General features: G+C 41.5%; 1 protein-coding gene across 1 annotated transcript in view; it reads left to right on the top strand.

Moving 5' to 3' along the window:
• OBSCN (obscurin, cytoskeletal calmodulin and titin-interacting RhoGEF) overlaps positions 1-18,681 on the top strand; it is a 197,577-nt gene that overhangs the window by 153,602 nt on the left and 25,294 nt on the right. Inside the window, exons 96-100 of the mRNA XM_074864825.1 lie at positions 11,771-12,028; positions 14,440-14,563; positions 14,865-14,995; positions 15,340-15,452; positions 17,342-17,510. Coding sequence (XP_074720926.1) covers positions 11,771-12,028; positions 14,440-14,563; positions 14,865-14,995; positions 15,340-15,452; positions 17,342-17,510 — 795 coding nt within the window. The remainder of the gene's footprint in view (positions 1-11,770; positions 12,029-14,439; positions 14,564-14,864; positions 14,996-15,339; positions 15,453-17,341; positions 17,511-18,681) is intronic.

The raw sequence follows: 18,681 nt of genomic DNA, 5'->3' as shown, positions 1-18,681 counted from the left end.
CTAATTTCCAAACAGATTTTGTTTAAACCCACCTAATTCTGCAGTAACCCCTTTGACTCTACTGGAAATTATTCCAGATTTTTACATGCATAAATGAGATAAGGCTCTGCAAAGAAAACACAGAGCTCTAGGTCACGTATTAACATCAACATTTGCACAAAATTCTTTTTTATTATGGTGGGATTTGTTGTTTTACAAGAGCCCTTGGAAGTTAAGTTGAAGGAAAATCAGGTTAAACTAGTCCATCTAATATTGTAAACATATTTTTAATTTTCAGTCAGTGCAGTTTTGGGACACTATTGAAAATATCAGCACTAATCACAAGTTATTAAATAACACAGACACTACAAGTTCCCTGGGCAAGAACTGTTTGTGAGTTTATCGACATGTTTTTAAGTTGCAGTTCATTTTCAATTGCACCAACTGAAAATTACCAGAGCTTATTTATTATAGGCTGGCTGGAAAATTGCAAACCAATTGCTGGAAAAATAACTTTGAGATTAAATTAAGAGGCTTTTTAGAAACTTTACTAGTTTATTAAATAAAAAGTGGGGCTTGCTGTTGTTTTTTCTACATCTCAAATAGGTTTTTCAGTTCAAAGTGTGTTCAAAACAGTCTGGTTCAGCGTCTTAATTTTATTCCAGCAGATAGGATGTGAACCTGCCAAAAAATCTCTATTAGCTATTCAAATGGTATCTCTCTTATTTTTAAAAATGTCAATTTTACGAAATACTTGCAAAATCACTACATCATTACTTTTCTTTTGATCTCAATATGCATCAACAGCTTCTAGTTTGTTTTGGGACAAGGGTCAGGAAAAATTGCAAATTATAGCAAATAAGAGCTGGAGTAGACAGCTGTATTACAGGGCTCTCCTGGGTTTCCTAGGGGGTTTTTTGATGCTGATTTTCTATACTGATGATAATGACTTTAGTTTTCATTGTTACCAGCTTGGATTTTGCATCTAGTCCACAAAAGCTTGGAAACTGTTCAGTGTTTAGGGAAACACTTTTTCTAGTAAATGAAATCACAGTTTAAAGAATATCAGCTCTCCAGGATTTTCCAGATCAAGGCATTTTCAAGTTTCCTACACCATCACTACCTTATTAGAGGAAAAAAAAAAATTAAAAAAGGACCTTGTTTTCTAGCTTTGACCTGACAAACAAAAATGTCAGAATCTCATGGTAAAATAAACAGATTTTGCAATATTGTTCTCTGCAAAATATTTAATTTCAAAGCTAAATCACTGTTCAGAGAGCACTCTGAATTCTCATTCTTAGTCAGAAACACTAAAGATGATGCTGGAAATAACCACAGAAAGCATGGATGGGATGGTACAGTTGGGTTTTTTTTTCACTCCAGTTTATTTTGATTAACTGAGCAAAGTTAATTTAATCATTTCAGCTTTTGCCTTTCTTTAACCCCATGCTGTTCATACTGTTTTCTTTGTAGTCACTGAACAAGAGACTAAAGTGCCCAAGAAAACCATCATCATGTAAGTGCTGATATTTTTTTTGGTAACATTTGTGTTTTGCATTGCTGCCTCTGCATGATCCAATAACAAGCTTGTATTTATTGGCCATGCAAGTGTGTTCATTCCCATCCCACCAGATCTCATGGTATTCTGTGCTATGCAAAGTGACCACCTGACAAAAATGGTACCATCCCTTTCAAAAAACAGCAGCACTAGTGTTAGACACAGCCTGGGTCAGTTTTTTTATGATATTACATGTGAAAATATTCCACTGAACACTGTTGGAGTTGCAGAAGAGTTCAAGAAGGTAGAGCCTGACTCTCAATATTGAAATGAAATCAGCTTTGAGAACTGGCTACCTGAAAATATGTACAAATTTAACAAATGTCTCATAGCTTACAGTGATTTCTTCTGGCTTTCTATTTTAAATTCTCCAGGAAAGCCTTTTATGATGAAGCAGAAGGAAGATGCACTTTTTAATCTTCTTCTGTCTCTATATTTCTAATATGAATTTTTCTCCTGATAATGACTTGGTCTTTTTGGATACTTTGAGCCTAGTTTATATTGGGTGCCTATAACATATAAAGAATAATTGCAGCAAAAAGCAGTACTTTCTCAGTTATATGTAGACCAGAAGCTCATCAGCCATTAAAATCTTGATGTATCTTCTTGTTTTTAAGTATCACAAAAAAAAAAAAAAAACCAAAACAAAAAAAACCCACAACATAATAAAATTGTTTCATGTGCCGAAAGGGGGACATTGTCCTGGGCTAGGCTTTCAGAGCCCCTCCAAGCTGTTCTAATCATGTCCTAATGGCAGCAGGTGACTATACAATGGATATTTTGGGTCAATGCATTCCCTCAAGAGCTGTACTATTGCTAAAATCGGTCCTCGACTTGGACATGATGCTAAAGTTGACTTCTTTTACTTTTGTTAGATGGTGAGTAGAATGTGTGAAATGATGACTAAAGTATGGTTAAGAGTTGCTTATATTTTCTCTCTTTTATTATTTTCTATGATGACTATTTCTTATGATCCATGCACTTAGCCCATTTGGAGCCAGTGGCTTATAAGACATGTCCCCCCTCCTAGCAGCTTCCACCTTGAATAGGCAAAGAGCAGACAGGAGAGGCAGGAAGGGGTTCTGCCTTTGACCCTCTCTTTTGCACATCAGTTCTGTTAACATCTCCAGTCATTAGACATTTTTACCCTGCAAAGACCAGAAAACAAAGATATTTCTCCCTGTACCATCTCAAAGACCAGGGTTCAGATATCAGTGGAGTAGCTAAACAGATATTTTATTTATTTTTTTTTTAATATAATGTTCAGAAACGTCACGAGAAAGGATGAGCAGGAAGGAATCACTCAGAGCCAGACCATATCTAAAGCTTAGTAAATCTCATCTATCTACATCTCTGTGCTTGTAAATCACCTGGATACATGTTTTTATTTTACATCTCTCCTCAGTCAGCTAATAGTCCTCCCTTTCCCTTCATGATTTCAGATCACAAGCAGCAGCATTAATAGTGGTTGATTATATAATATGAAACTAATATAAAATATCATCAGTTAATCTGATTTCTAAACTTCTGACATGTAAATTTCATAGACTATTGCTTTGGACAGCTCAAGAAGTGATTCCGAAATTAAGCACTGCAGCCCCGAAGGAGGTTGGTACATTTATCTTAGAACAACAGAAATTCCCTTCCTTTTGCCAGTAGATGGGGTCATAAACTCATTAGAGTGGACCTCAGCTGGAAGTGGGGTAGTAATGGAATAAAATTTGGGAACAACTCTCCAAGGGCACATTCCAGCTCTCCTTAATGCGTAGTGAGATGAGGAGCAGAAGCAGATTTGAAACTACTAGCAGAACATAACAGATAATTTAGACAGGATTGGACAATGCCTATATAAGCATTTTAACTTGCAACATAGAGCAAAGTCTAGTGCAAACACACATGGATTGATTCTCATCTTTTATCTCTAAATGATTTAGTTTTGTATAATTCACAAAGGCACCATGGCCATTATGAAGGTTCTGCATAGACCTTGAAGCTCTAGAGTAGTGTCAGAGGGCAGACAAGCCCAACATGGGATGAAGGATCAGGAAAAAGCTGATAAACCTGGGGGAAAGAGTAAAGCGGTAGAAATGAGCAGAAGAGAGGGTGCTCCAGAAGAAAAGAAATCACACTGTAGCTGATCCAGTCCTGGACTTCACCACATCCTGAAAGGGAGAGATTGATGGTGGAAAGAAATCTGATCTCCATAGAAGGCAATACCAAGTCTCCAAAACTGAGACCATTAGATGAGAAAGGCTACGAGATATCTAAGAGGATTAGTCTTCCATGATGGTTAGACAAATGCAACAGGAGAAACAGGCTCTCCTTTCACAGGGTCTCCATATCTCAGTCCAAGAGCCAGAGCAGAGACAGCTGGAGATCAGAGCTGGTGACTTTTAGCCAATGTGGCTGTGACTAGAGGCTGGTGAGGAGAAAGAGAGAAATTAAAAAGCTATTGTCTTGATTCATAATCATTCCTCCTCACTTCCTGCCATTGTCTTTGCCCTTCAGTTAGTTCTTTTTTTATCCCATTGCTTGGAGGAGGGACAGAATCTCAACACAGAAACAAAATCAGCCTTGCCTGTTAGCTCCACTGAACCAGAGACCTCCCCTGTGGAGCATCAGCTTCCTTGTGCTTGCAAAGTGAACACTGTCTTCACCTTCAAGTTTTTCCATGAAAGAAATGTCACTGAAAAATCTGCAGGAAAAACTGCATGTTAAATATATACATTAAGAGCACTGAAACCTGGGTTTAGGTGTTCCTGTCCCCAGATTTTAAAGCTATTTGATCCAATTTCATCTGTAGCTCATCTAAAGTCGAAATTTGGCCTGGCACGGGAACAGAAGATTGTTTTGACACAAGCTGTGTATTTATACAGGGATGCTGAGAAGTCCCAACTGCTTTGGATATGTCAAAAAATCTAAAGTTAGGCCAGCAGAAATATGCTGAGAAATAACAATCATGCATCCCAGATCAATTTGGTACGCCTATGTCAATTGATGGTTCTAGGCTGTGTCTGCAATAACAGTATTATGAAGAGTAAAAATAAATACATTTTGGTAGAGATGACTTCAGCAGGCAATGTTCTAACTTTCCTTTCCTGGTCTCCAAATGCCTAATGCCCTTTTAATATAACTGCTCTGCATGTGAAAATGCAGATCTCTGGTCTCAAAAGTCTTTAATAAAAAAATAGAGATATGTTTATTAAAACAGAAGAAACTGCTGACCCTACTGTAACAAAGGGCATTTTGCCATTGAGTTTGATGAAGCCAGAACTTGAGCCAAAGACACTCAGGAAAAGGTTAATCTCCCTGAGTGTTTAAAATCTTTGGGTGAAACTGCTGTATGGGTCCAAAGTAGCAGAGTAGGTGGTGAACACAAGCACATGAAACAAGCAGCATCCAGAAGAACATTTCTCAGCTGGACATACTTGTGTGTTCATGCACTCAAGGAGGTTAACAGAGCTAGGGTCTACCTGTGGGAAAGGGCACTGAGGTTTTCCCTGGCACAGAAAGTAAGTGGAGATGGGCATGTGGGTGTGTGCATTGCTTGTGTATCCTTTTCAAAATGACACGCTTCACCAAAAGCTGGAGTGCTCACACAACTAACCCCACTGTAGCACCTTGACCAACAATGGCATGTGCTGATGGAGTGTGGCTCCCCAGAAAGTCTCGTCTTCCTGCCAACTCCATTCCAACCCTTTCTGTCATCAGAGAGGAAACGATAACCACTGTGGTGAAGAGCCCAAGACAAAGGGGAAGGGTCTCTCCTGCACGTTCTTCTTCAGGTCATTCGCCTTCCCGCTCCCCAAGAGCGGAGCCAACTCCAGAGCCTGTTTATGTTTCAAAGATGAGGCAGCCTGTCCACAGACATGAGCAGGAGGCGACGCCGAAGTCTGCTGTTCCCATGCTTTTTGTCACAGAACCAGAGGACAGGCAAGGAGCAGCAGCTAGAGATGTCATCATAGAGACCAAGATGGAAGAGAAAAAGCCCAAATGGGTTGAAGTGGAAGAAATAATTGAATTCAAGGTGAAAAAATCACCAAAACCTGCAAGGAAAAGAGGCTCTTCCCCAGCGAAACAAGAAAAAGATGACTCAGGGGTGTTGACATTCACTTTTCCCAGCTCAAGGCCTAGACGGTCCCCAGAAGATGATCCAAACACAAACAACTCCAACAATAAATTGGTGGAACAGTCAAAATCTTTGCCTAATGACAGTCTCTCTGAAGCCGATATCCAGCCCGTGGTGTATGCAACCGAGCAGGAAGAACCTCAAGTCAGCAACGAAGACAGAAGCTCCCCATGTGGGTCCAAACAACTAGAAAATAATTTATTTATGGATTATGGAACCGAAGGGAAGATCTTCCCACAGGAAACAAGTGCTCACTACAGGTCAGACAGCGCTTCCCCGCTGCTTGCCTGTGGGAGTGAGCCTTTGATCTTCAGCTTTGAGACAGCTGCTGCAGACCAGCATGAACTTCTGTTCTCAGTAGCGAGTCCAGAGGTTAAGGAAGAGGCAGATGAATTAGATGTATCTTGGCCTGTTGAAGAGGGAGTACCTGAAGTAATGCAAGATGTTCTTCCAGAAGAGGATAATGTCATTATAGTTGATGAACCAGAGGAACTACAGACGGATGACATTAGCACCCGGGACCGCAAAATCTTAACCCACAATGGCAAAGTATTAACTTTGGAGGATCTTGAAGATTATGTTCCTGAAGAAGGTGAGACCTATGGGTGTGATGATCAGAACCACACGCCAGAGAAACCCTGCGAGATCTCCGTGCTCCAGACAGAGATTAATGAGCCAACTATTGGGAAGCCAGTGCTGCTGAATCTCGTGAGGCCTGTGGTGTCCAACCCCAGGCAAAGACTTTTCAGTCAGTTTGAGGAGCACGTTCCTGGGGGCATGTTCATGTCAGCATCCAGAGTAACCGGTGTGCAGTCTGTAGGCCCTTCAAACATCTCTTTCCATGTGAGTGATACCTGCATGGCAATGACACCTGGAGTGCATGCAGCAACAGCAGCAGCTTCTCCTCTTCCCTCCTTCACAGTGAAACCATCTTTCTGCACTGAAGTCCAGCTCTCAGCAGATAACGGACAGTCAAGCTTTAAAACTGAAGTTTCCACAAGAACCCTCAGCTATGGGACTGTTGGCGAGCCTGTCACCTTGCACATCAGCACAGAAGACCTCTCCCAAAGCTGAGCAGATGCAAGCATAATTCTCAACGTAAAAGAAAACAGTGTTTTAGAAAAAACTAATCAGAATTGTTGTAGGTGAGGGGAACTGGTGGCAAAGATTACAAGGTAACATGTACAAGGGAATAACTTTGAGGAAAATATATTTAAATACAATATGTAGAGCTTTTCCAGTCTTAAAGGGAACACGTCTGTCAGAACAGTTTGTAATTTTAAAAGCTTTGATCGAGGTAAGCATATATCATTCCATAGCGAAGCAGTGATGGTAGGTTTAGGAAAAGCCTGATTCTCCTGCCTATGACAGAAATATAAACGAATAAGTGCATTTTTATCCATGAACTTAAAAATTATTTCAAGTGCCAATTTGTACATTGTGGTGTGGCAAGAAGGTGAAAGCGTCTAAGCTTTTCAGCATCCTTCAGCAGTCCAGGATAGGAGGACTGTTTCCAGCTAAAGCGATCTCCTGTCACTGCGTATGCCTGAAGGTCATAAAGCTTCACACTGCTTTGACCTTGTTGTACACTTTTAACACCAGTTAGCTCTGTCAAAATTTTTTCATAAACCTTTCAACATACATAGTCTCGTTACATTATTTTAAACTTCTGCCATGGAATGAAACATACAGAAAATATTGCATTTACTCGGGATGCAAAGGGCCGCTCAGACCTTTTGGTTGAAATACTAATTTATCTAAAGTCAGTGGTGAAAGTCCCACTGACTTGAGGAAGCGAGGATCTCATTGTTCTCTTCTGCTTTAAGTAAATAAGACCATCTTTTTAAAATGACCTCTATTTTCAAGTTCACTTCCTAGTTGTCTAAAGACGTAGGCTTCGTTATTCTGCATTCTAGTGTAGCGGATTTATAAACCGTATCTTTTAAAATATAGATTTATTTAATGTGCACGATTGTGCAGCATGATTGAAGTGCTGCACAACATTACTTCTGCATATATAATCAAACGCTAACACATACAAAGAACCACAAATGTGGTCTTTATCAAAAAATATTGCTGGAAGAATATTTGATATCCTGTACATGCCAGTGGTGAAAAATTACTGTTAACAGATTGGTGGACGATGTCTCCTATATGTGCTAAGGGCAACTCACCACTGAGCTACAGCATGGTAGCAGGAACACAAAGACAGTTTAAAAAATAACAAAGAAAGAAAGAAAAGAGATCTTCACCGTAAATGCCTGGATGAAAAAAATACAACTGTTCAAAATGCACTGGGCTGCTTGGAAGCACTGCCAGTTGCAATTGCATCATATTACTGTAACCATACATGTTGGGCTGTCTCGTGGAGGTAATGCCTTCTGCTGAGTTTCTCAGGAGTGCTGACTGAGGGGAAGGCTAAGATGCACTGAGCATGGCCCGTTCCTTTTGGCTTCACCGAAAATGGCTGTTGCACAAACCTTCAACAAGTTGCTCAGTCCTGGAAAGAAATGAGCTCATAGGCCTAAATACTGGTCCCAGTCGAAGTCAGCTGGAGTTTGTCACTGATCTCAGTAGGACCAAGCACTGGCCCTCTCTATCTGACAGAGATGTGGGGTGAAAAGTCCCAACACCTTGTCCCAGCTGAGTTGTGTAGAGCTGTTGCAATAGAAAATGTTTTCATTTAGATGGTGTAGGGAAACCAGAAATGCTCAGACACAGCTGAATTTCTAACTAGCATGAAGAGAGAGGATTGCGTGAGTTTCTGCCTTGGAAATGTATGTGTGATGTTGTCTCAGTGTTTCCCAGCTGGGTAATATTGTAAAGCTTGTTCTGGAGTCCTCCGGGCAATATTCCTGCTAACAGGGACTGAATTCACAAAAGGTGCTTGTAGAAAAGAATACATTATTTTTTTCCTTCTGTGGCTGCACCTTGATCATCTGCTGACTAAAATGAACATACTGATTTCAAAGCCTTTTACTTTCATTATTCAAACAGGATTTTATGTGTAATATCATGTGCACTACCCTCATGATATAGGATGTTTTTCCAGTGATTACATGTGGTGAAAGAAATCAAACCTCTTGTATGTTACTCTCCCATTTTTTATTACATCTCCTTGGTTTATACTGTTTGTTTTATAATTAAGCAATACGATGGCTATATATTAGTGCTTTTTTCATATATTGCACTGTGCATTGGAAAGTAACAGACATACAACAGGGAAATACTTTCTAAACTAAAAATATTTCTTTTATATTGGGCCCGATTCTGATCTCAGTTATTCCAGTATCAGTCTAGAATAATTCCACAGAAGGAAGTGGATTCGATTCAGATTTACAAAGATACTGCTGAGAAAAGAATTTGCCCTATGATATTCTTCAGAAATACACTATTTATCCAAAAGATAATAAAGATGTGTAAAGGCAGGTGCAGTTTTCCTCCTGTTCTGGTTGACGCTCAGGTTTTTCTAAAGAAACTAAAAGGTTGCAGTTCAGATGGTCGTAGAAGAAATAACTATACTTTGATTCATTAGCTCAAAGCAATTAACATCTGTTTACATTTTCTTTTGAAATTTAAGCAAAAAAGAATTAATTGAAATTATTTTTAAAAATCCTATGCAGGACTCTGTTCGAAAAGTGAAAGATTTATAAGAAGTTCATTACATATACTTTCAAAATATTTTCCTAGAGGTTAAAAATTATGCTTGTAAGTGATTAAACTATGTAGATAACTAATGAGACGTGTGGGGGTTTATTTCTTGTAGATGAAAACATGCAGCTGTATTAAAAATTTGAATACAAAGAATGTTTTACTAAAATTCCTGCAGGTAAATGGGTATTAATAAAGTGGAAACTTCAGTTTGCTTGAGGTACAAAAAGAAAAAAACACACCAAAAAAATCAAATACAAGATATGCTGTTAGATGCTGAGTTTATATCAATAAATGTCTTGCATCAGCTGTCACTGAACTTGCTGGTCTTCTGTGTTCTTCTCTGTTCCACGGCACTTGATGGTGCATCAGCTCATCCACTTCGATTGACTTCAGCAGGATCTGGGTTGCAGCCCAACAACATTAATGCAGTTGGGCTCTGGGTCCTTTTTTTTATGGACAGTTTTGCAAGTGTTGAAGTGAAAGAACTTGTTTTTAGGGAGGACTCACATCTATGAGTCAATGATTTTGAGCTATGCTCGTCCTCTTGGGTCCTTCTTTGAGGCTGAATTGGAACTTCAAAATACGTGTCAGTCCTGCATTGCTGGTTATGAGCTGAAGGAGATGTGGGGGGGAAAGGTTCATGGTTGAGATTTTAGCATTGGGGAACAGGCTGTCCATCATAGGTGTGTCATCACTGCAGCGTTAGGTAGACGAAACTCAGTTAATGTTAAAGTTCCTCAAGTCAGCAGCTTGAATCATAGTGTGTAACATCCCTAAACAGAGAGGAAAGTGGTGGTATTAGCAGCATGGAGGAGACCTGTGATTATATATAACCTGTATACATATACCTATGAATGTATTTTCTCATTGAGACATACTAAGAGTGTTTCATGCCTTTCCAAACAGTTCACTTGTTGGGAGCTGCCCAGCATGTAGGACAGCACCAGTTGGCAGCAATCACAACAGGAACACCAGAGAATCAAAATATTTATCTAGGAAAATATTTAAAGAACTCCCACCCAGCCCAGTGCTGATGAACACTGATGGGCAGTATGGGACACTGTGTGAGCAAAACTTGCTTTTTCCACCAACAAACCCAGAACTGAAGTATTTCATAAGCACTACGCTCATGGGGAGGACATTGAAAATAAAAATCAAGTGAGATGTCTTCAAAGGGGTCTGATCCAAATGTAGCCTTCAACTTCACCTGCTAAGGTCTGTCATGGGAATTTACTTTCTTAAGGATGGGAAAGGAGAAGGATCAAAACAGCTACAGGACATGCTTCTGTGTCAATGACATTAAACCAGTCAGGGCTGTTTGTGCGTAAGCGCTCTTATTGTTTCTTGAACCACATGTTGGTTTGAGTTTGCACTCTTGCTTGGCAAGCAACCACATCATGAACATGATGAATTTTCTTAATCTGAAATGCATTTTGTCTGTCATATGGTTAATTGAGGGTTTCCCTAGATATCATCTGTCCCTTTGTTGTGCCTCTTCAAGATTTGTGAAAGAAATATTGGGCAGGAGATTGGATGAGATGAGCTCCCGAGGTCCCATGATGCCATCCTAGCCTAGCTTCTTCTACCAGCGCTGACTGAGGATGAAACCATAGTAGTTGTCCCCTGAGTGGCCATTCTGCAAAGACGTATGCTTGAAAAGCCATTTTGCTGCGTGGAAAACTTTTGTCTTCTCTCTGCCTTCAAGGCCATGAGTCTCTTGAGGCAGGAGTTTTATCTTCCTCTGTATAATGCTTCCCTATACACAACTGCTGTGCATTACTGTACGGACCAGGTGACTTTGCTTCTAGAGTATCTTGCAAAGGCATAGTCCAGTACAAATTTTAAAATCTCAGCTACCTTGTAGTGCAAAACACAGTAAAAATATTCAGATATTGTAAAGTAAGACAAATACATTACCCTAGAGCAAAGAGTAGCTTTTCTGCCATCCTCTCAGACTTACAAGTTCATGAAGCAGAACAGCCCTCCCTTCTTTCCCCTGCCCTTCTCTAATGAGGCTGGTACCTGCTCACTCCTCCTCCTTCCCTGTGAGAATAACATCCTCCTTGCACGTAGGGTCTGTATCAGTGCAATGTGTCACTGCTGGGTTCGTTTCACTGATCTTAATAAAGGTATTTTTGACAGACCAGCCAATGTAGGGTTGAGTTGGGAGATGGATCCTTTGTTCCACTGTCTGGGGAGAGGCTGGGGGTGTGTGTAGTGTAGCACAGTGTCCTCAATTCGGTGAGATACATCTTTCCGAAGCATGCTAGTTAACCTTCTTATTCTAAGTCTTAGCTACTTTCCTTCTTGCTGGAATAAACATTTGTGCATCAGCTCTCTGCTCTCTCTAGGAGGGGAAAATGATAGGATTGCAAATATTTCCATGGGTTGGATGATGCTGCTATTTTTTTTTACCCTGAAGAGAGAAAAGCTGTTCTTCTTGTCTGTAGGAGTGACTTCTCCCCAGTCAGAGATGGAGACTTCTGTACAGGCCTCGCTCCAGCGTGCAGATAAGGAGATCAAGACAGCTCTAAAGAAACTCATGGACTCAGCGTCACTGCTGGTGACTCTTCCCCCGGGCGTGCAAGAAGGAGCCGGTGGCCTTGGCCTTCCTGGGTCTGTTCCTTCAGACCACTCAGAAACAGCAGCTGGGCCCTCTGTGTTAGTTCATGAAGCCAGTACCCAAACCCAGGCTGCTGGAGGGCATGGTAGGTTTGGCATGAATCTAGATAATGTCCCACAGGCGTCAAAAGAGACAAAAAATATTGAATGTGCCAACAATGCTATTTTTTCCCTCATTTTTCTGTTTCATTGTGTTTTGAGCAGCTGAAGATTAAGAGAGGACAGCCAGACTCAAAGAAACATGGGGCTGTGGGTTGGGGTTAGGGTGGACACAAGTTTGAGGCAGATCTTTCTGGAAACAGACGTTTGAAAACTGTGTCTGAAGCAGAGTTTGGCTCATCACTTGCCCAAAACAGAGGGATAGGGGATTTTTTTCCACCTTTGGGCTTTTGACCCTGGACTTGCTTCTAATTTTTCGGGGGAAAAGAGGGAGTGGGATCCCTCCTTTACATTTACAGAAGTAATTTGGTTTCTGATTTGATGGGGTGGGTAAGGGAGGTTGCTTTTCTTTTATTGTTTGCCACAAAAAGCTGGAAATATGTTTAACACCCCTGTATCAACTGTCAGAGACTTTCTAGGATGTTGAGTGCATCAGGCTAACCAGCATTTCACTGGCCCTGAAGCCTTGATAGACTCCTTAGTAGTTTCCATGTGATTAAAACCAATGATATGTGTGACTGTGTCTTGCCAGGAGAACAACTCTTTCGTCTCTGCGTTGTTTTTTTTTTTAAAAAACATGAATAAGCAGCAACCCTTCCACTCGTTCTTCTGCTCTGCCATAGCACCTTGTCTAAGCTGTCTCTGTGTCAGATCAGAGTAACTGTCCTCCAGCAGTGTCAACTTAAAAGGACAATATCAAGTAGTCTTCAGCCCTCAAACTCCAGATGCTGTTTTAAAAAAAGATAGTCTTGTCTAAAATTTTATGAGGATAGAAGCATTTCATGGAATCGAACCCAAAATAACTGCATTAAAAAATGACAGGGTTTTAAAGCCTTTTTGCCTTTCTAGTAGGAAATCATCTGTGAAAATAATCCTCTGGTTGAAGCAGGATAACTCAAAAATCATAAGTAAAATGTCAACTAGCAGATTATTTCCTTAGTCATAACTACAGAGATAATAGAATAGTGAATGAGATGGTTTTGCAGTCCTTTCATCTGAGAAAATTAGATGTGTTATTAATATAGGAAATTTTTTTAATAAGATGGAGACTTGACAACTGTCCCTATGATGACATGCTTTGAATAAAAAGAAGGCAAATATTGCAATAGTGCTGGCAATAGGAAGGCACAATCCCACCAACCTGGGATCTCTGACCCTGCCAGTGATGCCTTGACTAACTTTGTTTTCCATCCCAATAGAGCTGTTTTATGTGATTTCTAGAAACTGCTGCTTTTTATCAAAACCAGCCAGCACCAAACATCCCTAGAGTGCTCCCCCAAAAGCCCTTCCTGCTGGAGAGAAGACCCCTCTTGATTTAACCTTTTCTCCTCAGATGAAACAGGAGATGATGCACTTTATCCTATGGAGTAACTCCAATAGTCAATATCAAAAGACAATCAGGTACTTTTGGAATGGGAGATCAAACCAGTTTTTGAAGATATATCTGAAAAAAAATAATTAAAAGAAGAACCATACCTGAACTGCCATCAAGCTACACCATCTTTTTGTTTCCTTGTTCCTATAAGCCCCAGATGCCAAACCTTGTTCTGGTGTAACTATGAGGACATTTTCAAAGAAGCCAGTGGAGGTGCACTGATGCTGATGCTATAACATCACCAGGCCTTCCATACTAGCTTATCTCCATATTAGTTGTACCCCCAAGCAGGGCCTGCCTTGACCACCAGTTTTACATTGATGTAAACTTACTCATTTCACTGATGCTGTCCATGATTGCACCAGTGAGTCAAGAACTGTTCTTATAATGAAAAGTTTAATTGAAGCATTCGTGTGTAAGAAGCTAACATGGGGCATCCCTGGAGGTATTTAAAGACATGTAGACATGGCGCTTAGGAACATGGTTCAGTGGTAGACTTTGTAGTGTTAGGTTAATGGTTGGACTCAATGATCTTGAGGGTCTTTTCCAACCTAAATGATTCTATGATTTCATCATAGCCATGAGCTGGAACTCAAACACAGTTAAAGTATCTCCCATAAAGGATGTGTTGAACTCATTATTCTTCCGGTAATCCTATTTCTTCTTGTCCCTACTGACTGCCTGTCCTATTTTTGTCTGTGTGTGTTTCCTTACAGAAAAGTTAGTTTTGCCCAGTCAGCAATGTGCCACCACTCAGTCTCTCTGATGTTATTCAAGTCCTTTGCTTCATGTGGCCTTCTCAGAAGGGACAAATTCCTCTCAGCTTCAGTGATTGCACTCAGCTAAGGTCAAGCAGACTCAGTTCTGACACAAGGCAGACTAGAGATGGCTCCAAAGGTTTGCTCTGGGTTTCAGGTTGCTGTCATAGGTGATGTGTCTAACTTGACCTATTTCTGCTGCCAGACAAAGCACAAAGGCAGATTCCAGCTGAAGAACCAAGTGTGCCAAAGCCCAGCCCTGGTCCTTCTTGTGAAGAAACAGCTGCTGGAGATGAAAGCACTCAGGAGCGCAGTGTTCCTATGACCGGGTAAATATCATCTCAATACACAGATTTTCAAATGTGCCAGACTGTGGCAAGAAAAACAAGTCCTCTGTGGTGGAGGAAGCCGGTGGTGACTTGAACTGATTCTTGTAGGTTTGTTGATATTCTTTAGAATCCTGTTCACACATGCATTGTGCAAGAAGGACAGAAAACGCTGGAGAGAAAGTCATTCCTCCAAAACAAAATTCTTGTATTAATTTTAAGTAAATAATTATTTGTCTGGTCAATGGCAGGGTGTAGCTTTATGTGACTATGTAATGATCTTTTCTCTTGGGTTTCATCAAAGAACATCACCAGCTGCAGGTGCAGGAGACTGGTATAGAAAAGAAGATGTGGCCTGGGATGTACACAGTGAAGTTTATATTGAGACCACGGAAAGAACCTGTGTGTATAAGACTGAGGAGAAGATCCCAACAAGTAAGTAAAAACCTTGTTTCCCTTTCCCAGATCCCATGATTGTCACTGACTTCTCTTTTGGTAATAACTCCTGATGACTTTTTTAAAATACTTCGATTTCTTGAGCAGTAACTGTTTATTAAACAAAAAGTAAAACATAAGCGTGAAGATGAGAAGCCCAAAAGGAATGCCTGTATAAAGAAGCCCAAATATATTGCTGTGATATCTCTTGATTTGATATTAAGCTAAAGTTACATCCTAAATGACCAGTCCTATAAAATCCATTTCAGTAACTCAACCTACACCAGCACACTATGAATAAAATGATGGTATTGTGCACGCAGTAAACCCCTGTGTCTCACCAGGTCCTCCCTATATGCAAGTGACAATAGAGGACGTGCAGGTGAATTCTGGGGAGCGTGCCAAATTTCAGGCAGTCATTGAAGGAACGCCTCAGCCTACCGTTTTGTGGTTTAAGGTAAGTGCAGACTTTTCTCTGGCTGAGAGTAAGGACCCACAGAAAGGACTTTAGTGCAGTACTTCTGTGGGGAGTTTCTTCTGCTCTTTCATCCCACACCTCTTACACCAATTCTGGGTCATATCTATAGACTTTGTTGAACCAGCTGCGGTTCTCGCTGGAACCATCAATGATGCATCTCACCCTGTGTTGTCTCCAATGTCACTGTGGCTCCTTTTGCAGAGAGGGGAACCAGGATGGTTTGGGGACCAAGATGGGCAGGAAGGGAGACTGGTTCCTGCCTGAGAGCTACAAAGATGTGTGCTGTAGTTTTGGGGTCAGGGATGGGATTAAGAGTGGTTTATTCCAATTGTCAATGTGACTTTCAGACTCTGTATCTTTTCTGCAGCTAATTGATAAAATGAGTGTGACTAAGGACAATGAATACCCCATAGAAAGGAAAGAGAAATAATTCATTATTCCTCAGAACACTGTTGTGTTCCTGAAATAAGCCAGTGTTGTTCTATAATGGTTATCTGTAACTCTTCTGTCCACCTAAGTGGTTTGTACACACAAGTTTTATTCCATTTTCTTCTGTGTGGGAAGTGCAAGGACGAGCTACTCAGACAAATAAAATAACCTTAAAAAATAAGCAAAATGCAAAGAACTCCCTCCCATGCACACACACACGTGCACACATGCACACATCTGAACACGCTGAAAAGAAGAAGAACAAGGCAAGAATATACGATACACCCTGTTAATATTCTTGCAAACTCCGACACTTTCAGCTCAGAGTTATCACAAGCTAGCTGAGTTTTTATCTATTTACTAACCCACAGTAAAGCTCTCCACATGCTTATCTGGTGTCTTGCACCCACACAACATCTTGCACGTACTGTGTCCTTTGTCAAGGGGTTCAACCCAATGACAGTACACTGCCTCAAGTGCCACCTCTTTTTGGCTGTTCTGTGCTTATTTATCACAAGCTTCATGTGTTGGCACTTACATCTTTTATCAGGAAAAGTTAATCTCTGCCCACTCACTAGGTGATTCATAATTCTGTACAGATCTATTGTGTCGTATTGCTAGAGCTTCCCTTCCAGGCCGAAGAGCCCCGATTTGTTGTGTCAATCCTCATCTGGAAGCTGTTACAGAAAGAACATTGCTGCAACGGTACAACACCCTGGGCAAACCGAGGATTTATAAGATGGTGCTTTCTGTCTTATTCTTCATTTCTTCCCTAATAATTTCTAACATCTCGTACTCTGACTGCCGCCAAGCTCTGAGCTGGTGCTGCCATGGAATGATTTACTGTAACTCGAAGTTTTCCTCCCGTGTAATAAGGAACAGTTCAGAGACATTTCATGTGGGGGAATATGGTTGCATCACTTTGCATTTATTGTATTAATATACATTTTTCTGGCATTTTACTGCCCAGACAGGAGGTCTCAAAAGGTCCTTTTGCAAATCTTCATAATCTGCTCTCTGTCACACACACTCCCTCCTGTTCCTTTTTTGATAGCATTTATGAATAAATTAAGCAGCACAAGTGCCAGCGCAAGCTGGATACTAGGCAGGACCAAAGTAGCTGATCCTCCTGCTCCCCGGGCTGACTGCTCAGGCGTGGTGTGCTGGGAGAGCTGAGGAGTAAACCACATAGCCCTGGGGATCCCTCTGAAGCCTGTATTCCTATGAATGGGTTATGAAACAAAAATGTTACTGGGTAATGTGGAATCAGGGAAACAGTTAGACATGGGGGACTTCTTCAGCCAGCATTCTGTTAGTGAGATTTGCTAGCCTGAATGGTTTGTGTTGTAGCTCTGCTCCTGTATCTCATTTCTTGAAGGGAAGAAACATCTGTTTCCATCTTATCTTTTCCAGTGCCAAAATGTCATTTCATTTTTCAGGGCACTTCATTGCTGACAGAGAGCAACAGGGTCCATCAAGGGAAGGAAGGAACAACATATTTCTTAGTTGTGGACAATGCTGTCTCGGAAGATGGTGGTGTTTATACCTGTGTTGCCAAAAATGCAGGAGGAGAGGTGCTGTGCAAAGCAGAGCTCATCATACATGAAGGTAATGTCATTCTTTCAGCTGCAGGAGTGGCTTCCATAGCCACAGCAATATGTATTCTGTTGCAGTCATCTTCTGGTACCCATATGGTATCTACTCTGTATTCCTGCATAGCATTTGTATATTACCAGTATAGCATGATCCAGTATAAAAGCAAATGATCTAATGACCTACATATATATATACAAATATGTTTTTTTCTCTGCTTCAGACTACATGATAAACAATGGGCCACAGAAATAAGTGAGGACATTTCCCTGGTGGTGTTCTGCTCTTTAGCCTGGCTCTTCAGGTGAAGATCATAGCATCCTAGAATGGTTTGAGTTGGAAGGGACCTTAAATATCATCCAGTTCCATCCCCCCTGCCACGGGCAGGGACACCTTCCACTAGCCCAGGTTGCCCAAAGCCCCGTCCAACCTGGCCTTGAACCCTTCCAGGGAGGGGGCAGCCACAGCTGCTCTGGGCAGCCTGTGCCAGTGTTTCACCTCCCTCATGTTAAATAATTTCTTCCTTGTATCTAATCCAAATCTGCCCTCTTTCAGTTTAAAACCATTACCCTTCATCCTATCCCTACACTCCCTGAGGAGGACTCCCTCCCTATCTTTCCTGTAGCCCCCTTTAAGTACTGGAAGGCTGCTAGAAGGTCTCCCTGGGGCCTTCTCTCCTCCAGGTTGAAGAACCCCAACTCTCTCAGCCTGTCCTCACAGGGGGGTGCTCCAGCCCCCTGATCATCTTCATGGCCTCCTCTGGACCTGTTTGAGCAGGTTCATGCCCTTCTGATGTTGGTGCCCCCAGAGCTGGACCCAGCACTGCAGGGGGATCTCATGAGAGCGGAGCAGAGGGGGAGAATCCCCTCCCTCTCCCTGCTGGCCACACTGCTCTGGATGCAGCCCAGCACACGGTTGGCTTTCTGGGCTGCAAGCGTACATTGCTGCTCACAGTCAGTTTTCCATCCACTGATACCCCCCAAGTCCTTCTCTGCAGGGCTGCTCTCCATCCACTCATCAGCCAGCCTGTATTTGTGGTTGGGATTTCCCCGACCCATGGGCAGGACCTTGCACTTGGCCTTGTTGAACTCCAGTAGGATTGCACAGACCCACCTCTCCAGCCTGTCCATGTCCCTCTGGACGGCACATCCCTTCCATCCAGCATGTCAACCGCACCACACAGCTT

This window comes from Strix uralensis, chromosome 1 (genome assembly GCF_047716275.1).
Source record: "Strix uralensis isolate ZFMK-TIS-50842 chromosome 1, bStrUra1, whole genome shotgun sequence".
NCBI classification, from domain to species: Eukaryota; Metazoa; Chordata; class Aves; order Strigiformes; family Strigidae; genus Strix; species Strix uralensis.
This window is presented reverse-complemented; position numbering and strand designations above follow the sequence as displayed.